General features: G+C 39.2%; 1 protein-coding gene across 6 annotated transcripts in view; it reads left to right on the top strand.

The window, feature by feature from the left end:
* Window positions 1-20617, top strand: part of git1 (G protein-coupled receptor kinase interacting ArfGAP 1) — a 190869-nt gene that overhangs the window by 59517 nt on the left and 110735 nt on the right. For all 6 annotated transcript variants that reach the window (XM_080210843.1, XM_080210845.1, XM_080210842.1 and 3 more), the window contains exon 2: window positions 16748-16881. In XM_080210843.1, the coding sequence (XP_080066969.1) occupies window positions 16748-16881 (134 nt within the window). The remainder of the gene's footprint in view (window positions 1-16747; window positions 16882-20617) is intronic.

Genomic DNA, 20617 nt, shown 5'->3' with positions numbered 1-20617 from the left:
AATAGCAAACTATTATCAAATATAAGTAATGCTAGGAGAGAAAAATTGGTTGCTACCTCAGTTCTTCACCCTTTCCAGAGTTCCATGGAACCCAATTTGGGAATACCTGAACTAATTCATCAGTCGTCAATTTGGCACAAAAATGATTTTGTAATGAAGAGGTGGCACAGTGATATCCTGGATTTGGCATATAATGACAATGAGCTCACTTTTTAAAAAAAAAAGTAAGATTTTTATTACAGATATGCTACTGCCATGGAATCCTCATGATTTAAAATGGATCAGGGTACCAGATTACTGACCTTATCCCCCAGTAGATTGTGGTTACAGAATATGTTCTATTCTTGCTAGGTTATGATGAGCAATCAGATGCAAATTATAAAATTATTTGTATTTACATTATATGGCATGTAGGTTTTAAAGCACAATTTTTGACCGAGAGACTAGGTCTGTATTCAGTGCACCAATTGTTTTCACTTTCTGCAGTTTGTCATTTGTCAATCTTGCCCTTTACACTGATCCCCTTGGGTATCTTTGAAGCAGCATAAATGGGGCTGAGCAGCGCAGCAGTTTATACTACTGAACTAAACAGATGAATTAAATGCCCAGTTAGATCCCTGGGTTGCATTCAGTTATCATGCTGCACTTGGTGGTGGTATTAAATTGGTTCTGATATTCCTGAGCCAGAAAGAAGAAAAAATGTATACTTTATGTACCGCATTGATATCCAGTGACTTTCTGGTAGCAAGTGTATTGACAGGATCGTGATTGGCTATGGTTGCCTCAATGTCTAATCTGCCAAGACTTGCCCTTGAAGTATACTTAGGCAAGATACCTGGGGGATGCTGGTGCTTTGGAACAATATTGCAGCATTAACTACTGACTTCAGACAAGGGAACAATTGATTGGAAGGGAAAGAATGACCTCAAAGCCATTGAATATTGACGTTTCTAGAGAAGAACATGCTTTCAGTTGTAATTAGAGACTCTTCATTTTATAAGCAACTCCTAATGAATTCTAACAATGTATTAGAACTCCCACCCATAGGATTACTTGTGATTTCTTTGGAGTATTACAAAATAGATAAACTGCTAAAGTTCTAGAAGGATGGCACGGTGGGTAGCACTGCTGCTTCACAGCACAGGGACCTGGGTTCAATTACCCACTTGGATCACTGTCTGTGTGGAGTCTACATGTTTTGCCTGTGTCTTCATGGGTTTCCTCCGGGTGCTCCTGTTTCCTCCCATAATCCGAAAGATGTGCTAGTTAGGTGCATTGGATATGTTAAATTCCCCCTTGGTGTACCCGAACAAGCACTGGAGTGTGACGACTAAGGGATTCTCACTGTAACTTCATTGCATTGTTAATGTAAGCCTGCTTCTGACACTAATAAATAAACTTGTATATTAGAATAAGTGTGCCAAATTTGCAATCTACTGTAGCTTTGTGTGCCAAAGATAATACCTTGGGCAATTACGCTATGTTGTGGAAAGCTAATTTTCAAAAAGGTGTGCAAATTCCACTTTCACAACCATTTATGCTTTACTGAGTTGGAATGTGAAAGTGCAGTTTTATGTTGCTGGATAGCTTAAAATGCTTTGGTGGAGTTTAAGTATTGGATATGTGGGGAAAAAATTGTATTAAATCTGCAACTGGAAGCAATTCCTTCTGTGTGTCGAAGGGTAAAATGAGTTCTAAGTTTTGTATTTAGCGTTCCTTTTCTTAATGTGCTAATCTGTTTTGCTATTTAAACATAATTTGATAGCAGGCATGTGGGAACATGTTCCATAGCATTTCAAATCATTGCTATTTGCTTCCCCCACCTAATTGTAGGAATGGGGTAATTCTTGCATTGACCACAGTTCGAGCCATTTGCACAGCACGTACGTGGCATAATGCTGTCAGTACTTGGCAACACTTTCAACGCAACCAAAAAATGACAATGATGAAAATCAGTTGAGAATGGTGGAGCTGAATAATAATTAATAAGCATTAAGTCAGTGAAATCATCTAACTTATAACTTAAACTGGAGGGGGGGACAGGGGTTAAACTTCTCTTTCGCGTGTCCTCAGCACTTGCTATTCAGTGGCAAATCTGTATGCAGCATTTTAAAATCAATTAACAAACAAATAGAGCCTATTAAACTAAATCTACAGAACATGACATTTTCAAGATGGTACTGGTGTAATTAAAATTTCTGTCCTTTCTACTTGGAATTTAAAAGGCTACAGAACGGAAGTGCCCATTTTACATTATAAACACTGTTAACAATTACTTTGTTTAAGCAAAGAATATAGATAGATTTTACACCATGTTCAGTTACATGTTATATCAATTACCAAGTTCAATACTCCATAACTAAAGATTTTTTTTTCCAAAATGCTCTAGAATGAACTAGGAATCTCAGGTTATTATCACTGAATGTACAGGAGTAATCCTGTGTTTATGATGATCAGAGTCTGCTGCAATATGAATCCATTGCATCATTTCATTGTTAAGCAATTGTAACCACTAAAGCAATTGGATTGTCCACAATAGGAGCAGTGGTATCTACGCAAATACTTCTGACATAGTTCAAGTATGCAGTGCAGGCTGAGCTGTAACCCTTACACAGCATTATCATTAGTGAATTCCATTCAGTGCTACAAATGAGAGATAATTCATATGTAGTGTGGCCATATTATCATGATCTGTTTTGAGAAAAGCTGTAACATATTTTGATGTTTGAATCAACTTGCATTGATATAGCTTTTTTAACATTAAAGAAATCCCAGGGGCCCACAAATAAAATGGATTTTGAACTTGTATTGAAATAACCTTCCAGAATTGTAATAGTCCTCACAACCAGGATGTGCTCCATGCGAGCCTCCTCTTACTCTTCTTGATCTAACCTGATCATCAAATCTTTCTAATAAGTCATATACATATTTGGTTTCCCCATAAGCGCATCTATGCTATTGCCTCCTACATCCTAATTATTCTTTGGTTAAATACATTTCTAATAGATCTTGCATGCAATACAACTAGCTGTATTCTTAAGTGTAAAATGGTCTTTCAGAGAGTAGATGGGCCCTGGTGGGCTAAATGGCCGCCTTCCGTACTGTAGGGATTTTATGGGTCTGTGGGTCACCCTTCGGCCTTTTTTTAAGAGAAAAGACACTGCCTGCTCATCCTTCCCTGATTTTGCCTCGTTGATTTTTCTCAAGGGTATTTTTAGAAATAAAACTGATAGTCTAACTTACATTCCAATAAATTGAGACAAACGACAAAAGTTTAAAACTAGAATCAGTCAGAAACGTAAGGATATGTAGGGGCAAACATTTTGCAAAAACTTATAGATCTTTGTGTAGTGAGTGACTTCACACGAGAAGCTGGATGTAAGAATGAGGTTGGACTATCACAAAGTCCAGTCTTTCTGTAGTAGAGGGGCTGAATGGGCCTTATCAATTTCTCTTTCTTAGTTACTGACTTGAAATTATGCAAACTTTAAATTGTAACTATTTCCCATCTGTTTCTGACTGAAAGCCATCAGTATGTTTATCTTGCTGATTCTAGTTTTAAACTTTTATTGTTTGTTTCAATTTATTAGAATGGAAGCCAGTTAGAGTATCAGTTTAATTTCTAAAAATACCCTTGAGAAAAGTCAACATGAAGTCAAATCGGGAAATGAAGAGCAGGCTGTGTCTATTCTGTTGAAAAGGGAAGGCTTTGAAGGATGACCTATTGTACGATAAATCCTTAGTGCAGAAGAAAGCCATTTGGCCCATCAGGTCTGTGCCAATTCTCCAAAAGAGCATTTTACGCAGCCCCCATACCCTGTCCCATGATTCCGCATTACCATGACCAATCCACCTAACCTACACATCTTTGGACATCTTTTGGACTTGGTGAAGGACTTCATAATTGCAAAAGGATTCGATGGAGTAGGCAGTATGTCTACTTTTGGGAAAGAGCAAAACTAAGTGTCATCAATGCAAGAAAGTCAGCAAGAAATCAAATAGGGAATTCAAAAGAAACTACTTTAACCAATAGTTGGAGTGAATCATAGAATCCCTACAGTATAAAGAATGCCATTCGGCCCATCAAATCTGCAACTCTCCAAAAGAGCATTTGAGTATGAATGCTGACACGGACTGATTTGGCCACGTGGTCTGTTGCTGTGCTGTATTTTCTATATGCTTGCAATGCAAGCTAAAGGTCAGTGGATTGTAATTGTTCGACTTGAGGAAATCGACTGTAAATTCTCAACATAAAATTATTTCCTATGGAGTATCCTAATTATTTTTATTTATTTTTATAAATCTTTTCACCCGTGGTATTGTCTGCACACCATTAAGACGAGATGAATTTCAGCCACATGAAATAATAAAGAAATAACTCATAACTTTTCGTGGAGAAAATCCATTTAAATGGAAAAGCCCCTCGCCACTCGTATAGTAGGGCTGGAGCTTCAAAAAGCCAGGCAACTGCACTTCAAAAAAAAAAGTAAATTCTCATCAGTGTCGCTGACTTGGTCCGTATTCATTGCCCCCCTCAGGAGCAGGCATTGGTGAGCCATTTTGGATTAAAAAACACCATTTTTCAAGGCTGGAACTGCACTGCTGTTCGGTAGATCACGGCAAACAGTATGACTGTGCATGGCTGACTGTTTTTAGCTTGCTCAAATAGCTGCACCAACAGACCATTCCTAATAATATTTTTGCAATAAAAATGGAAGAATCATTTTTTTGAACCTGTCTCTAAAATGCTTAAAAGGCTATTGTGGATAATGAGTACACCAGAGGAGAATGAAACCAAAATGAAAGCTATCAAATTTAATTCCCTCCATTGCAGTGCCAGTAACGTGGCAGTTCTCTTCACATCTGGGACCTTGGTTCAAATTTCATTTAGACAGATGGGATGAAAGTTTCTTTGGCAGCTGTTAAAGGTTCTGAGTGAAATTTGCTTCATTCTGCATTTGAATCTGCATGGGAAATTTCCTTTGTGGAACCTTCACTGATAGTGAGAGAAAACAGATATCTTAATGGCACAAAGGAAGACGCTTGTTTGAGATTGGAGATTCTTGTTGGGGTAAGATAGATATAACATTGCCTCATCTTTAGCCCAAAGTTTTAGCTGACCTCAGTGCAAAAGGTAGTAGAAATTGTGACATTCTCTCGATATTTGAGGAACACAAAGTTAAGCAAGAAATCTAAAAGGAAGGAAGTGTGTTCAAACCAGAATAATTAAGTGAATCCTGTACCTTCCCGTAAAAGATCCTCAGTGAATGCTAAGGATGCTTTTATCTTAAGCAGCAATTTTATGAAATTGGTTGGTTAGTTATGCACACATAGCAGAAATTTGTAATCTTTATTATGGGTGACAAAAAGCACAAATTCTTAACTTGTGACCAGAAGAATTGTTCCTCAGACATCCACATGCATGTTGCAAGTAGTGTAATTAAATTAAACTTTTCACAAACATCAGCTTTGTTTAGTCTGTAGCACTCATGTTCTTTGATGCAGAAAACTGTTCCAAGTCCTATGGCAGATAAGATCACATATGCACAGCAGTGAGGGTGTGCTGCATTTTAAGAGATGCTGTTTTTTGGAGATGACACTAAACCTACATTAAAGATGTATCTGAGCAATCTGATGACACTGTTCAAATATGAACAGTGTATGCCTAAACGAGCATTCTTCTTTTCACAAAAAAACCGTGAAATAAGCAAAATATTGCTGATGCTGGAATCTGAAGCAAAAAAAAACTCCAAGTCTGGCAGCATCTGTGGGAGAGAAAACAGTTAATGTTTTGAGTCCATTTGACTCTTTTTCCTTCTCTTTAAGTTCAGATAATGTGTTGGATACTATCCAGTAGCTGGGAGAGATTGCAACAAGATGTAGCTGTTCATTTGCTGTTTGTGGAATCTTTCTATGAAAATTGGCTGCAGCATTTGCTTATGAGTAACTTCATTTCAAAAGCAACCTATTGGAATGTACTTTTGGAAGTGCCGCGATTTAAAAGTTGTCATAGAAATACAAGTTCTTTCTGTATGAAAAACCTAGCCAATTTTTGAACCTGAACTGATATTTGTTAACTTCCACTTGTCCCATGATCTATTGTGTTCTGAAAGTAACAGTAAGATCGTTTTCTTTCAAGAATATGGTGTTCCATTGTTGAGAGAGGGGAAAGCTGAACTCAGCCCCCACTGCTTTTTTCCTCTAAGCCTTACCTGAGTTGAAGGGTTGGGTATTTTGCCTCTACATCTCTAGCAAGTAAACTCCATTCTGAAAGTGGTTTTGTTAAGTATAACCAAGTAATTGTAATCACCTTTAGGTTTTGTTGGATTGCATTTTAACATTTGACAGTGGAGCTGAGGCCCATTTTCTTGTCTTTACATGGATCGTAAAGACAAAATTTAAGTTTCTGCAGCAGAGGTCAGTCTCCGTAAGGCAGTTTCCATTTTGCAAGTCCCCTCCCTTCACTTTTGTTTCTGCTTTCTGGCTCTGACTTGTGGAAGCAGAATTGAATCAGTGATGTGAGTATTCAAATGACACATTCTTGAATTTGATCAGTACAATTTTTGTTTGGATGACACTTAGCAGGGCCAGGGAGACACATCATGGGCTTCTGCTTCTCTTGTTTCTGGGCTGATGATTCTGCACCACCACACCCCTCCACCTTTCAACCCCATTGAGCAATTTTGTGATGTGCCTCGGATCCTATATAATGCAATAGTGCAGTTCAGAAAGAAGCCATTCAGTCAACTGAAATTTGCAACTATTCTTTCGAACAGAAATCCAGTGAGTCTTACCGCACCTCACCCCTCGCCCCAACCTGTTCTTTCCCTATTTCCTCTTCATTTATTTATGTAATTTCTTTTTGAACACTAATTTGGACCTGTATCCTCCTCAGTATCAGGGAGGAAGTGTATTCCAAATCCTAACCACTCTTGGAATAAAAGATTTTCTTCGTGTCAGCTCTAATTCTTTTGTCAATCAAATTGAATGAAGTTAAATCATGGCTGTCTGATTATCAATCCTTCAGCCTTTGGAAAAAGTCTCTAGTTAGTCTATCTGAACCCTTCAAAATTTCATTCACACCGTCAAACCTCCTTGGGCTTCTCAGCTCAAAGGAGACCAGCCACAGCTTCTCTGTAACCTCTCATTCCTGAAACCATTCTAGCAATCCCTCCTGAAGCTCAGAAGAGGTTGCTAGAATGGCTTTCGGAATGAGAAATTAGAGCCCAGTGGCACAGTGGTTAGCAGTGCTGCTTCACAGCACCAGGGACCCAGATTCAATTCCCACCTTGGGTGATTTGTGTGGAGTTTGCACGTCCTCCCTATGTCTGTGTGGGTTTTTTCCCACACTCCAAATGCGTGCAGGTCAGGTGGATGGGCCATGCTAAAATTGCCCCTTAGTGTCAGGGAGACTGGCAGGGTAAATGCATGGGTAAAGGGGTTAGGGCCTGGGTGGACTATTGTTAGTGCAGGCTCAATGGGCCGAATAGCATCCTTCTGTAGTAGGGTTTTTTAAATTCTACTTTCCAGTGCCCAAAATAGGTGCAAATGTCAAATATAAACAAGTCTTTTCTAACTATATCCATATATTAATCTGGTACTAGTTTGTTAAAGGAATGACGCTGGAACAGCGTCACAATGGGGGTCAACATATTTTATATAGGTTCAGCAAAACTTTATAGCTTTTGTACTCTTAAGGCTCTTTTATAAAGCCCATGAAAGCACAGTTTTCATTATGATACACTTTACAACCACAGCTTTGTCAGACGATTGCACACAACTTGGTCATTTATATCATGCAAACAATTTTGCTTCTTTGAACCCGGCCCTAAGCTATGTCTAGACCACAATACCCAACAGACACAAGCAACATGGACAATAATCCCATGTACAAGTGAGAATGTCTTAAACTCAGTGATGTATTTGATTGGCGCAAGTCTCCTCGTTTCAGCTCCAAATTTTAAAGTAGCAAAAGACCTTCATGCAGGCCCTTCTCAGTGGTAGAGGTTGCAGGTTTTGATGGTGCTGTCTAAGGAACCTTGGTGAGTTGTCGCAATGCATTTTGTAGATGATGCATGCTGCTGCCACTGTGGTGATGGTGGTGGATGTTGAAGTTGATGGATGGGGTACAAATCAAGTAGGTTACTTTTTCCTGGATAGTGTCAAGCTTCTTGAATGTTTTGGAGCTGTACTCATCCAGGCAATTGGAAAGTATTCCATTATAGATGGTGGATACGCTTTGGGGAGTCAAGAGATGAGCTATATGTCACAGAATTCCCAGCTTCTGACCTGTTTGCATAGTCTCTATTTATAAGACTTATCCAGTTCAGTTTCTAGTCAACAATAACCCCTAGGATGTTGACAGTGAGAGCTTCAGTCATGGTAATGCCATTATATGCCAGGGGTTGATGGTTGGGTTCTCTCGTGTTAGATACTGGCACTTAGATGCGCAATTGTTAATACTTAGTGCAGGTCTTGTTCAGGCCTTGTCTCAAATGGGCACAGATTGCCTTAGTATTTCAGGAGTCATGAATGGTGTTAAACATTGTATGATTATCCGAGAACATGTGCACATCTGACCTTTATGTTGGAGGGAATGTCATTGATAATGTAGGTAAGAAGGTTGGGCCTAGGACAGTACCCTGTGGGATTTCTATAGTCAAGTACTGGCATTGAAATGATTGACCTCCATCAACCACAGTGATTAGCCTTTGTGTGAGGTGTGACTCCAGCTTTGGCATTCCCCTTGGTTTCCATTGACTTCAGTATTGCTTGGGCTCCCTAATGCCACACTCGGTCAAATGTGGCCGAGTTCAACTTTTCTGTCCATTTTGACTAATGCAGTAATGTGGTCAGAAGCTGCAGTGGTAGAACCCAAACTGAGGCAGCTTGATAGCATTGTTGGACTCCTAACCTCACTTTGTGCATGATTGCAAGTAGACTGATGAGGTGCTAATTGGATGGGTTGAAATTGGCTTGCTTTTGTGGACAGGAAACACTTGGGCAGCTTTCCACATTGCTGGGTAGATGCCAGTGTTGAAGCTGTGCTGAAGGAACTTGGCTAAAGGAGCAGCTAATTCTGGAGCATAAGTCTGCTGCTGCCGATGGTCCTCAACACCTCATGAATGCTTAATCTCGAGTTGCTAGATCTGTTTGAAATCTATCCCATTTAGCATAATGGTGGTGCCATTCAACATGATGAGTATCCTCAATGTGCAGATGGCACTTTGTCTTCACAAAGAGAGTGCGATGGCCACTCCAACCAATATTGTTATGAACAGATGTACCTGCGACAGGTAGATTGGTGATGACAAGTAATTCTTCCTCCTTGTTAGTTCATTAGCTAGAGGGGGAGGGATGGTAGTATGTAGGGTAGGAGGCTTCCTTGCCCTTTGACCTGATGCCATGAAATGTCAATGGAGTCCTCCTGAGTTGATATTGAGAACTCCAGGGCCATTCCATCCCAACTGTATATAACTGTTGCTACCAATACTAGGTCTTACCTGTCAGTGGGTAGTAATGGTATCTGGTACATTGTCTATTAAGTTATAATTCTGAGAACGATTATCAGGCTGTTGCTTGATTAGTCTGGAACAGCTTTACCAGTTTTGGCACAAACCCTCAGATGTTAGTAATTTCGATAAGGCTGGATTTGCTGTGTTACTAGTCTCTAGGTTGATGCTAGGTAACCCATCCAGTTTCCTTCCTCCTTGTTTACAGGGGTTAGATGCAATTGAATGGCTTGATCTATTTCAGAGGACATTTTAAAGTCAACTACATCTCTATCATGTTGCTATTCCTGTAAATCCATTTGGAGGTGGCAAAGCAACTTTTACCTACTCACTTCTGCATCACTGACCCAAGGGCAGTGCTGCATCTTGTTCATCTGAGCTGCTAAATGTGAGCTCTGATCACAGCACAAGGACTGGCCGAGGCCTGGGGAGAGAAGGTGCACTGGTACTGCTCTGCCTATCAGTTAATCTCTCTGGAGTTGGGCAATTAGAACACCATCCTGTTGACTTGGCCAGGTTTCAAAGTTAGTGCAACTTGTGAATATGGTCGTGTGTCTCTGGGGCATTGAGGTGGTCGCTTCAGAGAGGGATCATGCTGTCTTAGCCTGCTTCCCCCAAATCATGGGCCCCAGTAACTCGCGCTTTTTGCATCTCCCTGTCCCATGCCCTGGTTTCTAAGGTCCGTTTTGTTTGTAAATGAGTTTCTCTAGCTTGTTTAACTGTGTCTAAGCCAATACTTGTTTCTCAACCTAAATTACTGGGGAAAAAATGCTGGATTATCTGCTAATGTATTTTGTTGCTGTTTGTGGAAACTTGCACACAAATGGGCTGTTGCTTGCTACATGTCAACTGTGACCACCCTTCAAAAAGTTCTTATTTGGCTGTAAGATGCAATTGGATGTCCTGTGATTGTGAAGAGTGCTATATAAATGCAAATTTTTTAGTTTTTTTACAGTTGAGGGAAGCAATCTAAATCAGAACTGCTCTGGGACAGTAGCTTTTATCAATTTTGAGCTTGACTTGAAGCCTTAACTCTGCTTCCCTCTCCACAGTTACTGCCAGATCTGCTGAATGTTTCCAGCACTTTGCTATTTTTAGATTTCCAGCATCTGCTGTATTTTGCTTTCACCAATACCAAATTATATCTCTGGTATTAATGTTTGTTCTGTTCATCCAGGGCCAGTATAGATGGAAAACTACTGGCCCTGGATCAGAGATGAACATTTGAAGGTGATTTGCTTGTGGCTATCTGGTGTATTGTCATAAGCCACAGCTTAATCATTTGAATATGTGGTGAAAAGGTGATCTCATTGGTGTCAAGATGATATTGGTATATTGCCTATTTATCAAAGTGGTGGGTTTGGTGCCTATAATGTTAAGCTACGTATGATGTTAGCGTTTATATAACCATCAAGTTGATTTTTGATTGTAGTTTGGAAAAGGGAAACAGCTATGTTTGCAGATCTCCTATTAAAGGGGAGGAAGTAAAGAAGCAGAAGCGTTTTTCTTTTTAATAGTTGCATCTATGTAGCACCTTTTTATCTTTCAATCACTTTGAAGCTTATGATGCACAGTGAAACCTAAAGCAGTGTCAAGAGTTTCAAGTTTTTGGGTGTCCAGATCACCAACAACCTGCCCTGGTTCCCCCATGCAGATGCTATAGATAAGAAAACCCGCCAACGTAGTTACTTTCTCAAAACACTAAGGAAATTTGGCATGTCAACTACAACTCTTTCTAACTTTTACAGATGCACCATAGAAAGCATTCTTTCTGGCTTGGTATGGCTCCTGCTGTGCCCAAAATTGCAAGAAATTACAAAAGGTCATGAATATAGCCCAATTCATCACGCAAAGCAGCCTCCCACTCATTGATTTTGTCTACACTTCCCACTGCCTTGGAAAAGCAGCCAGCATAATCGAGGACCCCACACACCCCAGGCGTACTGTCTTCCACCTTCTTCTGTCAGGAGAAAGATATAAAAGTCTGAGGTCGTGTACCAGCCGATTCAAGAACAGCCTCTTCCCTGCTGCCATCAGACTTTTGAATGGACCGACCTTGCATTAAGTTGATCTTTCTCTACACCCTAGCTATGACTGTAACACTACATTCTACACACACTCCTTTTCCATGAATGGTATACTTTGTCTGTACAGTGCACAAAAAACAATACTTCTCATTGTATGTTAATACATGTGATAATAAATCGAATCAAAGATACATAGAGAAGCCATTATCACAGAATCTTTACAGTGCAGAAGGTGGCCATTCAGCAGTACTTTGGCAGTATGTATTGAAGGGGTGGTGGGCTGGTAGTTGGGTAGGAAGGAGACACTGAGAATTCCTGTGCACGTTCCTGAATAGTGCAGGTTGTCTTCTTCCACCTCATCGCAATAGGTCAACGTGATTTTGGATTAAAAGGTGAATGAGACATGCTAAATCTGATCTGAAATTTAATTGCATTTCCACACAAGATAGTTGTTGAAAATTTTTTTTGTTAAGGGGCAATGAGCCAGTTTCTCTTTAATTCTGCATTTAATGGGTGCGAACCCCAGTGTTTTAATTAATTAATAAATTACTCAAGCTTGCTACAACACCATCTTTGAAGTTGCTGGACTCTTAAGAGCAACTTCTGTCAAATTTCAGGTTAGTTCTATGTGTCCCAGGCTCAAGGATTAATTACGTCTAATTTATGTTGATGTTCTCAGTACAAACTGCTACAAATAGGTCTATTGTTTGGTTTGGAGATTACAGGTTTACTTAGTCGTTCAAGGCCAAGTGGAGTTTTTGATAAATGTTTAGCATTTTGACCTGGACTGGATTTCTGCAAATGTTTGCAGCCCCCATGTGGCAAGTGATTGAAATTGCAGTTGGCTTCAGGAATGCAGTCGCAGATCTGAGGTTTGTAACTCCCTGAAAAACCAAAGCCATGAGCATGATATGCACTTTCAGGATTATTCTAGATTCAAATTGAATACCAATGGCTAAACTTACTGAGATAAGATTTAAACAATGAGGAGGAAAATCAACAATGAAGGCCTTAGCCAGTTATTTTCTCTCCTCTTCTCCATTCCACCACCACTCAATATGACAACGTGGCTGATTTGAAAATTTCAATGCATTATGCTGTTTTCTTACAATAAATTGCAGTAATGAGAACCCCTTTAAAGACCTTGCTGAAATTCAGGACATGCTATAAAATTGTGTCCTGCAGTTGCTTTGCAATTTTCTTTCTCCTGATGTACATTTGAGACCTAAAGCAATTCTATCAATTTTTACCAGCATCATCTGTTCTAAAGATACTCCATTTCTTGCAGTTATGATAAATTTTAGGAATTCAGTTTGTACTTGTAATTCTACCTTCTGGTCTCTGCTGCAGTGCCTGTACTGATAATTAGCAGTTTGTCCATCAAATTGAACTGAGTTGTTTTGTAGTTGAAATTCTATCAAAGAGTAGGAAGTCACCATTTATATTCATTATACAGGATTTCCTGGAAAGTTAATTCTGCAAATTGATCCGCTGTCACAATGAGAGACCAGTGGTGACTTCGGCAGCGTGGCCTGTCACCAGATTCTACTATCCAACCTTAAACCATTTGTTAAATCTGCCAGATTTGAAATTGATCAAATTCCCTTTTGAATTCATCAAATAAATCACTCTTTCTTTTTGTTGTATGAGGTGGTGGTCTTTCCAGAAGCTGAATAAGTACGGTACAATACAATACTAACTTATATCATGGCCTTTACTGCTGCCAAGACTAAGGATGTGTATAGACTCATTGTTGTTGGAGCTACATAAGTTCAGTCATGATCTTTAATGATTTGATGGGCCAGTGCTGCTCCTGTTACATATGTTTCAGATATAAAATAAAAGGCTGGTGTAGAACCACAAATGTGAGGCTTCCCCCACTTCTAGCTTTGTGACCAGTTTTTCAGTATTTATGACTAATTGCCCCAATGTACTGCAACTGCAGGGAAGTTAATCTGAAAATCCTTGTCTCTTGGATAGCAAATAAATGCTGAATGAATGGACTTTTTGTTTAAGTTGGATTTTTTTAAAAGTGGCATTGCAAATGGTCAGTCGGCAATTCTGTTTCAATTAAGCTATGCCACGAAATACAGAATAAACTGGGTAGCCTTAAATGGTGTTGCTCATAGGCAAATAGTTTTTGCCATTGTGTTGTTTTCATATAACTGTATCTTTGTTTCGCCACTTTGTTTCTCTTCATCCTTTAACACCATATTTTGGTAATCGGTTTAAGCTGCGTATGGAAGGCTGGAGGTTTTTGACTGCTTACGGTGTTTTGTTTTATGCATTCATGGCTTGGAGGAGTTGCTGACAAAGTTAGTACTCAATATAAGTATTGAGAATCAAAGAATGGAGACAGCACAGAAGGAGGCACTTGGTTTATTGTCTCCATGCCAGTTCTCTAAGGGTTACTCAGCTGGTCCTACTTCCCTGTAATCTTGCAAATCATCTCTTCTGATAATGTTCAATTCCCTTTCAAAAGCCATGATTGAGTCTGCCTCACTGCTTGTAGGTGATGAGCTGCTGCAATCCACATGAAGTTGTTCTTACAACAGAGATGGTTGGACAAGTTTTGTCGTAAAGATATGAATTCCATATAAGAATAGAGGGTAACCAAGGATAATAAGAGTGAAGACCCTTCAAGTAATTCATATCCAAGGATAAAAAGTATTAGAACAATTTAAAGGACTAAAAACTAACAAATTCCCAGGATCTAGTAGCCTAAACCCTAGGGTACTAAAAGAGGCAGGTGTAGAGATGTTGGTTATGATTTTCCTAAATTTCCCAGATTCCTGAGCAATCTGAGGATTGAAAGATACTGAACATTAAACTGCTATACTGCTATTCAAGAATGGAGGGCCACAGGTCTCCAGATCCAGTGCAGGAATGTGAAATTAGGCTGGGTAACTGGACTGGCATGAATATGGTGAGCCGAATGACCGCCTCAATCATAAATTTTCTGTGGGAGAGAGAAAATGGGGATCTACATGCGAATTAGCCTGGCATCACTTGTCAGGAAAGTGCTGGGATCCGTTGTTGTTTAACAATGCATTTAGGAAATTAAAGTATGATCAGACACAACATGGCTTTTGCAGAAGGAAATAATTGACAAATTTATTGGGATTTTTTGCAAATATAATTAGTCAGGTGGATAAAGGGAAGCTAATAAATGTTACTTGGAATTCCAAAAATCATTCAACAAAGGTGTCAAATGAAAGGTTTATAGGCAAGATAAAGGCTCATGGAGTTGGAGATAATACATTAGCATGGTTGGGTGATTGGTCAATAGACAGGTAGCCATGATGTGGAGATACTAGCATTAGACTGAGGTAAGCACAATAAGAAGCCTCGCAACACCAGGTTAAAGTCAAACAGGTTTATTTGGTAAATAAACCAATAGAGGTAGCAGAGTAGAGGTTAAATGGTGCATTTTTATATTGGCAGGCTGTAATTAGTGGGAATGCAGCAAGGATCAGTGCTGTGGCCTTAGCTATTTACAATCTATGTTATTGACTTGGGTGAGGAAACCCAGTGTAATGTAAGCAAATTTGCTGATGACATAAAACTGGTGAGAATGTAAGCTATAAGGAGGGCACAAAGATTGTAAAGAGATCTTGCCAGGTCAAGTGATTAAGCAGCAATTTGGCAGCTGGAGTATAATGTGGAGAAGTGTAAAGTTGTTCACTTCAGTCGTAAGAATAAAAAGAAAACAGAATATTTATTTAAAAAGGTGTGAAACTTGTATATCCATGGGTGGGTTTGTGCTAGGTGTACAAAGTTAGCATGCAGGTACAGCAAGAAATTAGTATGGGGAAGGATATGTTGCCTTTATTGCCAAGGGGACTGGAGTACATGTAAAAGGGAGTATGTGCTACAATTGTGTAGGTCTGAGACCACATCTGGAGCTCCTGTACACAATTTTAATTTCTATATTTAAGAAGGATATGCCTTAAATTGATCAGCGAGGCATGGGGCATTAGAAGCACAAGATTCTGGGATGAGAAGGTTGTTCTATGATGTGCTATAATGTACAAGATTCTGAAAGGACTTGACAGGATAGGCAGTGAAAGGTTGTTTCCACTGGATGGGGAATCTAGAATACTGAGCATAGTTTCAAAATAAAGGGATGATCATTTGGGACCAAATTGGAGAGAAGATTCTTCAATCAGTTGTCAATCTTTGGAATCTCTACAGTGGAGGATTATGGATGCTCCACGACTAAGATGGAGCATAATTTTTTTTCTTGAAATCAAAAGACCATTCTGAAAGCAGAGCAAGCGTGAGAGACTTTATGGTCTACTTCTGGTTCTTATGTAGTCCTGTTTGGAAGGGAGTTCCAGGACTTTGACCCAGCATTGATAAAGGCACAGCAATTCAGAAAGGTGTGCTACTTGGAAGGGAACTTGCAAGGGGAAACCGCTGCCTGTGTTTTCCCAAGTAGCAGAGATTGCAGATTTGTGAAGCACTGGCCAAGAAAACTTGGCAGGTTGCTGCAGTGTATTTTGTAATTGGTACAAACTGCTGCCATGGTGCAGCACAGGTGGAAAGAATGTTAGTGATGGATAGGATGTCAATGAAGCTGACAGCTTTATCTTGAATGGTACCAAGCTTCTTAATGTTGTTAGGGTTGCATTCAGAATCACACTGCTGACCTGTACCTGTAAGAAGTCTCAACACCAAAGTTTTCAGTGTTGCTTCTTGTGGACTTTAACCTGGTGTTGTGAGACTTCTTACTGTGTTTACTCCAGTCCAATGCTGGCATCTCCACATCATCTGTACCTTGTAGACAATGGAAAAGTTTTGTCACTTGCTGCAGAATGCCCAGCTTTTGCATGTTCCTGTAGTCATGTTTATATGGCTCATCCAGTTGATTTTCTAGATGCCCAGGGTGGTGGTGGTGAGAGATTCACTGATACTACTCATTGACCTTCCTCAATTATTGTTCAGTTACACACCAATATTCCTGACCAGATCTGGTAGGAGTATAGTGCTTCAATTTGCTCCATTTCTTGCAGGATTGCTTAGCTCTGCTTATACCATACTGTTTCCAATGATTGTCATGCATGAAATCCTGTAAATTGCTCTTCCTGTAAACGTATTTCAGTAGCTCAGCGAGGATTTATGTTTTTATTTTTACCTTGTTTAAAAACGGCAACTCCTTAATTGAAATAGTATGTATCCACTAATTGCATATTGTAATTTGCACAGATCCTGGTTGGGCGTCAATTAACCGTGGAGTGCTAGTTTGTGATGAATGCTGCAGTGTACATCGCAGCCTTGGTCGACACATTTCGATGGTGAAACATCTTCGGCACAGTTCATGGTCTCCAACTCTCTTACATGTGAGTAATGTGTGGATGCGGGAGTTGTCTCAGCTGTTCTTACCTGTGCATTTGTGGAGTAAAGATAGTTTCAGAGGGTGTATTTTCTTGAGCTAACCTACTTTTAACTTCCCTTGGGATGAAAGAATCGCATGAATTTAGGATTGTACAATTGAAAACTAAGAGGTGTCCTTTAGATATTTGTAGATGTATGAAGAGAACAAAATCTTATGGTTCCAATCACATTGATATGCTTGGGTATGAATGATAGGACACAAATTAATGTTGGTAATTTTCCTTCACTGCTGAGATCAAAGATTTGTTGAAGTTAGAGCAGCAATGGTCGGGTAGTGTCCCTATTGGAATTTGTAAATTTGCTAAGCACCAGCAGAGGGACAGAATGACAAGTGTAAAGTGGGTGGCCATGTTCCACTTACTTGAATGGGCAGTGAAATATGGTGCATAGAAGTAGCTTATTAAGCAGAAACAGGCAAACATTTTGACTGTACAAGAGCTCAAAAGCCTTTTTACCTCTCTTTGCATTTTATTTGTTGTTGTTTCTTCAATTACTGGTCGCATACCCTTGTTAAAGAGCAGACATTTTTTGGCTTTTCTGTAGTACAGAAAGAACAGTTAGAATTGCAGATAGTTGCAGCTTTTATCTGTTCAGATTTTTAAAATGCATTTCAAATTGCAATTTTATTCTGTGAAGTGTTCAGAAATCTAAATGCTAAGTGAAGAAGGAAAATATCTACTTTCTGTTTAAGCATGAACATGTAAGTACTAAGTATCCACATTAGACTCTCTTTAGCCCAGAAAACAAATTACATTCTATCACATCCCTGACTCGTGTCTAGTAGACAGTGTCATAATGTCAAAGTTGAAAAATGCTCTATTCTGGAGTATTCAGTTTCATTTTTTCTTGCTGTGGAATCTCATTTAGGCTAAATTTCCTTGTCGTGCTGACCAGTATTAAATGGCCTATGGGCATCCTTTGTCTAGATGCATTTATGAAGAATGTCCCGTTAGGTAACTTTGAGGTTTGCCAGAGCAATCTGGCTGCTGCTGTGATTTTTCCGGCTACAGTATTTCTCCTTCCTTTCATGTAATCTGCAAGCTTTTTAATTACTACTTTGTTCTGGCTTTAGTGTGCATTAGGAGTGGAGCAGATCTTGTAATGTGGAAATTATTATATTTCCTTATTATGCTCCATCAAATGAGGCTAATTGTGTGGATAATGCTAAAGATCTGTGCTGCATTGCAAAAGTGCTTTGGGGACACACCCACGCATTTCCTTTACAAATAGGAAGAGTTTAAAAATAATATAGGAAAGGAGTTGATAATTAAATTTACCACTCTGCTAAACTTTCCAATTCAGTTCTCCAGGACAGCAGTTATAAGCTAAGAACTTATTGAACTTTAACAGCAATATCACACCTTTTTAACGTACTGAAATGTCCCAAGATTTACAAAACAAAGTAAGTCACTGAGCTGCCTGAGTATTATTGGGACAGATGACCAAAAGTTGGGTCAAAGAGGTAGGTTTTGAGGAGTTCCTTGAAGGACAGCAAGGTAACGAGGCTGAGAAAGAGTTCCAAAGTTAAGGACCTAGGCAGCTGAAGGCGCCAATAGCAGAGCAATTACAATTGGGAACGCTGAAGAGACCAGAATTAGAGGGGCACAGATATCTCAGATAATCATCATGATATTTTTGGCAGATTTTAAAAACTATTTTTGTTCTAGATGTTTTTGGAGAACTCAGTATTTTTCTGTATGAAATAGGTACATGGTCTGTGAATGTATTGTGCAGAGAAGTGAAATAAACTGATTAAATGCATGGTATTGGAGTTGAGCTCAGTTGGCTGAACAGCTGGGTAGTGATGCAAAGCAAAACCAATAGCATGGATTCAATTCCCTTACTGGCTGAGGTTATTCATGAAGATCCGCCTTCTCAACCTCGCCCTTTGCCCGTGATATGGAGTTTAACCTCAGGTGAAATCACCTGCTGTCGCATCCTGTGATCATCTGAGATTAAGGCAACTTTGTCTTTTATTGCTAGTAAAATAAGTCTTGCTAAAGGCACAATAATTTTGGAAATGACATGTATACAACCTGCTGTGTTTATGGGAAGTTGGATTTTTACTATGATATTTTGAGTTGTGCTACTAACAACAGCATGTTGGCTGCTTCAGCGGTTGCTGATAATGAACCAAAAGTAATGGCGGTTGGACCCCAAGTATCTAGTTGTTCCAGGAGAGCAAAAACAAAATGCCAATACTCATTAGGTAAAAGGCTGGTGATAGATTTCTGTATTTTTATTGATGTCTAATGCATTGACCTTTTGACAAATGATTGTTAATTCTCCAGGAGCTTGTTCCTGTAGTATTCTAATTATATTTTTAATCAATCTGGTTAGGCTCCTGAGTTCTGCAGCACTTAACCTCTTCATATATGTGCTTTAATCAGGATCTTGGAGAAAGATCATTTTATTTTGTTGCTTCAATTCCTGCAGGTGCAAGACCACAATATTGTTGTGAATGGTATTCTATACTTAATTATTAGGTTAATTCATACATTCATTGTTGAGAGCCCAGTGGTCAGTTATAAATTTGATTTATAGTTTTCAATGAAGTGAAATGTTGAATACCCAAGTGTCACCTTTTCTTCCCTTTTCAGTCCAGTGATTGAGGAGAGAAATGAATTTGCAAGTACAATTTCCCCTGTTGCTGCTCTGGGTTGCAGCATGTTGGTAAATCAACAGTTGTTGCCAATATTACTTTTAATTGTAATTTCCTTTCTTGGCCTTTTCAGTTTTTTTTTATTTGTTCATGGGATATGATTGTAACTGGCAAAACCAACATTAGTTGTCCATTTCTAATTGCCCTGGAGAAGATTATGGTGAGCTGCCATCCTGAACTGTTCTAATTCATGTGAAATTAATACATGCACTGGGAGTTTTTAGGTTTTTGACTCCCAATGAAGGAACGGTGAAGTATTTCCACATCAGGATGATATGTGACTTAAGAGAAACTTGCAGGTGGTTGATAGGGTGCTAATCAGGGCTATTTTGTCCTGGATTCCGTTAAGCTTCTGGAGTGTTCGAACAACCCTTACCCAGTCAAGTGGAAAGTATTCCATCACACTCCTGACTTGTGCTTTGTACAGAATGCGCACGCTTTGGGAAGTCAGATGTGAAATACTCAGCACTGTCTTCCCAGCTCCTAACCTGCTTTCATAGTTGCTGGTTCAGTTAAATTTCTAGTCAATGCTGTTGGTGGGGTATTCAGTATTGCTAATGCTATGAATGTCAAGGGAAGATGTGTTGGTGGTGATGATCATTGCTGGGCAATTGAATGACAGATGTGTTACGATGCACATTATTTTAAAAAGCAATAATGGATGTTATAGGAAACATATAAGATTGTAAACTGGAGATGTATAAACTTCCACTCAAATCTCAAGTATTCACTCAAGTAAATATAAATATTTTCAGGCTTGTTTTATTAGCTGTAGTTCAGTAACTAGTTTTTGGGAAAATAACCTGCTTTGAAGTTGGCATCCTGCAACATCAGTGGGAGGAAAATGATAAGTGAATTGAATGCTGATGAAAAACCCATTTGTCAGACATTTTGAGTAATTTTGCATTCTCCTGCCCTAAAATAAGGATTTAAAAGTTATTTTCCTGGGGGTGAGATGTTGCTTTTTGGTTTTTGTTCATGGTATCTGGGTAGCAACTTGAATTATCAAAGAGAATAGC

The sequence above is a fragment of the Carcharhinus amblyrhynchos genome, chromosome 23 (genome assembly GCF_965287045.1).
Source record: "Carcharhinus amblyrhynchos chromosome 23, sCarAmb.v2.hapA, whole genome shotgun sequence".
In the NCBI taxonomy this organism is placed as follows: Eukaryota; Metazoa; Chordata; class Chondrichthyes; order Carcharhiniformes; family Carcharhinidae; genus Carcharhinus; species Carcharhinus amblyrhynchos.
This window is presented reverse-complemented; position numbering and strand designations above follow the sequence as displayed.